Source organism: Entelurus aequoreus, linkage group LG01 (genome assembly GCF_033978785.1).
Source record: "Entelurus aequoreus isolate RoL-2023_Sb linkage group LG01, RoL_Eaeq_v1.1, whole genome shotgun sequence".
NCBI classification, from domain to species: domain Eukaryota; kingdom Metazoa; phylum Chordata; class Actinopteri; order Syngnathiformes; family Syngnathidae; genus Entelurus; species Entelurus aequoreus.
In genome coordinates, this window is record NC_084731.1 from 4,763,088 (window position 1) to 4,767,256 (window position 4,169).

At 46.6% G+C, this 4,169-nt stretch overlaps 1 protein-coding gene across 1 annotated transcript; it reads left to right on the top strand.

Moving 5' to 3' along the window:
- The first annotated feature begins 2,189 nt into the window (after positions 1-2,189).
- Positions 2,190-3,200, top strand: LOC133648163 (odorant receptor 131-2-like). The gene is made up of 2 exons (XM_062043955.1): positions 2,190-2,339; positions 2,439-3,200. The coding sequence occupies exons 1-2, from the start codon at positions 2,190-2,192 to the stop codon at positions 3,198-3,200; spliced, it is 912 nt and encodes a 303-aa protein (XP_061899939.1).
- Positions 3,201-4,169: the final 969 nt, after the last annotated feature.

Genomic DNA, 4,169 nt, shown 5'->3' on the forward strand with positions numbered 1-4,169 from the left:
GGGAGTATGCCTATCCAGTCTACATGTGTTTTGTGGATTTGGAGAAGGCGTATGACCGCGTCCCTCGGGAGATCTTGTGGGAGGTGCTGAGGGAGTACGGAGTGAGGGGAACCCTGCTAAGGGCCATCCAATCTCTGTACAACCAAAGCGAGAGTTGTGTCCGGGTGCTTGGATGTAAGTCGGATCCGTTTCCAGTGGGGGTTGGTCTCCGCCAGGGCTGCGCTCTGTCACCTATCCTGTTTGTGATTTTCATGGACAGGATTTCTGGGCGGAGTCGTGGCCATGGCGGAGAGGGTATACGTCTCGGGGGGCTAAAGGTTGCGTCACTGCTGTTTGCAGATGATGTGGTCCTGATGGCACCTTTGGTTCGTGACCTTCAGCTCTCACTGGATCGGTTCGCAGCCGAGTGTTCAGCGGCTGGAATGAGGATCAGCATCTCCAAATCTGAGGCCATGGTTCTCAGCAGGAAACCGATGGTTTGTACAGTCCGGGTAGGGGACAGGACTCTGTCCCAGGTGGAGGAGTTTAAGTATCTCGGGGTCTTGTTCACGAGTGAGGGAAAGATGGAGAAGGAAATCAGCCGGAGAATCGGAGCAGCTGGGGCAGTATTGCAGTCTCTCTGCCGCACTGTTGTGACGAAACGGGAGCTGAGCCAGAAGGCAAAGCTCTCGGTCTACCGAGCTATCTACATTCCTACTCTCACCTATGGTCATGAAGTGTGGGTAATGACCGAAAGAATAAGATCGCGGATACAAGCGGCCGAAATGAGTTTCCTCAGAAGGGTGGCTGGCATCTCCCTTAGAGATAGGGTGAGAAGTGCAGTCACCCGAGAGAGACTCGGAGTAGAGCCGCTGCTCCTTCGCTTGGAAAGGAGCCAGCTTAGGTGGTTCGGGCATCTCGTGCGGATGCCTCACGAGCGTCTCCCTAGGGAGGTCCTCGTTGCACGTCCCACTGGGAGGAGGCCCCCCGGCAGGCCAAGGACCAGATGGGGGGATTACATCTCCTCTCTGGCCTGGGAACGCTTCGGGATTCCCCAGGAGGAAGTCGCAAATGTTGCTCTGGAGAGGGAAGTCTGGGGGTCTTTGCTGGAGCTGCTGTCCCCGCGACCCGATTCCGGATAAGCGGTTGAAGATGGATGGATGGATGGATGGACACTAGGTGTGGTGAAATTTGTCCTCTGCATTTGACCCACCCCCTTGACCACCCCCTGGGAGGTGAGGGGAGCAGTGGGCAGCAGCGGTGCCGCGCCCCGGAATATATCTTGGTGATTTAACCCCCAATTCCAACCCTTGATGCTGAGTGCCAAGCAGAGAGGTAATGGGTCCCATTTTTATAGTTTTTGGTATGACTCGGCCGGGGTTTGAACTCACAACCTACAGATCTCAGACACTCTAACCACTTGGCCACTGAGTAGGTAGCCACATAGAACCACAGAGTAAAAGTTTTACCGGTCTTTTGCTGTTTCTTCTCTCTCTTGTTCTTTTCCACTTCCACTTCTGACTTCCTGAAAGGTGAATTTGTTTCATTTTTTAACCATATATTGACATCCAGTCAGCAAAAGTTTAAATTACGTCACTACAAGTGGCCGTGCACACTCTTCCAAGACTATGGTGGCTGCTTTAGGGCCCCTTTGAAGGGGATTCCGACAGTGCCATTGACACTCTGCTATAGTGTCATTACCATTAATTAATTGTTATTTCTCAGTGTCGTTGTGCATATGAGACTTGTGGCTGCTAGGAGGGGCATCTTAAGGGGGAGTCCAACAGTATTTTGACATTATTCTGATATTATCACATAATTTTCCAGTAATAGAATCACAAATTGTTGTTTTTGTGGAATTTAAATAAATGACTAGTCGATGTCAGGGGACCCCATCTCAGCAGGGGGCCACAGGCAACTGCCTAGTTTGCCTACCCGGTTGCGAAGGGCCTGAGTACACATGGAACTTGGTCAGTAAAAAAAATATGATGACTTCAATTGTGTTCACTCTAGAAGACAATTATTTTTTGTCACTTTAATTCCTACCAGTACCATGTTCTTTCTGAATCAAAGTCTTGTGGTTTTGCTGCACTGTAAGGAAGATCAGAACATCATTGGATTAGGTTTGCTACTCCAAAGTCCAACAAGGATACTCTGACATTAATTACACACCACGGTCTTGTCATCATTAGTGTTTGCTCTGCTTCAACATGAAGGCGCAGTCGCCCAATGTGACCGTGGTTGTGGGGTACCGAGACCCGTTTTTCAACGTGGTCATCAAAAATGTTTTAATGCTTGTCCTCGGCCTGCTCATCAACTATATCAACATCAGCCTCATGCACACCTTCTGCAAGCACCAGGTAAGACATTGTGGGACACGGTGAGACATGGCAAGACTTGGTTAGGAACTTTGAAAAGAACATACAACAAACTGTGACACAGTTCTCCTTTGTGGTCAGATGTTCTACACCAACCCTCGCTACATCCTCTTCTTCCACCTGGTGCTAAACAACGTGATCCAAGTGAACGTGACCCTGGTGCTCTTCTTTGTCAGCTACATCCTCTCCACGATCAACACGGCCGTGTGTGCCACTTTGATCCTGCTGGCCGCCTTCACCACTCAGAACGCTCCGCTCAATATGGCGTGCATGTCGGCCGAGTGCTACATCACCGTGTGCCTGCCGCTGCAGCATGCCCGCCTCTGCACCGTCAACAGAACTCTCATCATTATCGTTTTGATCTGGACCAACAGCTTGATCTTGGGTCTGCCTGACCTCTTCATCACCTTAGCTACTGAGCCGCTCGACTTCTTCTCTTCCAGAGTGTTCTGTATGCGAGAGAACGCCTTCCCTAATCCTCTAATAGCCACGAAGCGGGACAGCACCGACGTCGTCTACCTGATCCTGGTCTGGTTTGTCCTCTTTTACACATACTTTATGATTTTCTGCACTGCCCAAAAGGCCAGCAAGGACGGCAAGAAGGCCCGGATGACCATCCTGCTACACAGCGTCCAGGTCCTCCTATGCATGACCACGTATGCCGCGCCGATGGTCAAAACCTCTATAAAGACCTTGTTCCCCAAGAACCACATCGACTCTGTCTTCGCTTTCTACATCATCGTACAGATTCTACCTCGTGCCATCAATCCTGTCATCTATGGCGTTCGAGACAAATTTTTGAGTAAGTTCTTCATGCGCCAAGTGAGCTGCAAGAGCGTTTAGCACCCAGACCCCGGACTCCTTTCTTCCTTTTGAATTCTCAAGTCTCAACTCTATCATTTCTATACCACAATGATGTAAATCTCTGTTGTTTTACAGTTCTCTTATGTATTTTAAAATGTATGTCTTAATGTATTTATTTTGAAACTGCTCTGTGACATGTGCTGTTGACCTCTTGGCCAGGTCACCCTTGTGAAAGAGATCTTGATCTCAATGGGTTTTCTTATCTGGTTAAATAAAGGTTCTACAACAACCAACTTGTTTAGGAGAGAGCTTCAAATGGTCAAATGTTAGTTTACTTGCTTACCAATACGAGATGAACACAGAGTATATAGATAGCATTACAGCTAACAGGGAAAAAGACAATTGGTAATGGAAAACACCTTTTGTTACTTACGTATTTACTTACTGTACACCTATGACAGCAACGTTCATCAGTACAGGTGTTCCTAACATTTTTGACCCGAGGCACACTTAAATTTGAACACTGAATTAGTCGTCTTACTGCAGATTTTAATCATATTCAATAATTTTATCGAACCTACTTACAGTTTCCAACTTATCAAACGCTAAGAAACTATTTATTAATCACAAAGATGATTATTTATTTAACACAAACCTTAAGCTTAGGTCAGGCTGACTAGAAAAATAAGTACCGACTCTCCTTAGTACGATAGTTAGTTTGTTAGCTAGCTAGCTAAAAACAGAGCGACGGAGTTGTGGGAAAAATAGACTTTAGACTTAACCTTTGTATACAGTATTTACCGTTGTGCATCTTCCTAAACACATCATTATCACAAAATAAAATTTTTTGGTGGAAGCTAAATAGATTTGGTGTTGTTTTGCTTGATTTTATTGTCCATTGTTTATATAAAATTTGATAATTGGTTGTATTTGTTTCTTTGCCTGTCCTTGCTTCAACATGGACTAAAGTTTAGTAGAAATATTATATTTGCAACGGACTAATGACCA

Coding starts and splice junctions, on each gene's coding strand:
- LOC133648163 (XM_062043955.1), top strand. CDS start 2,190: ATGAAGGCGCAGTCGCCCAATGTGACCGTGGTTGTGGGGTACCGAGAC. Junction 2,340..2,438: donor ACACCTTCTGCAAGCACCAG/GTAAGACATTGT, acceptor CTTTGTGGTCAG/ATGTTCTACACCAACCCTCG.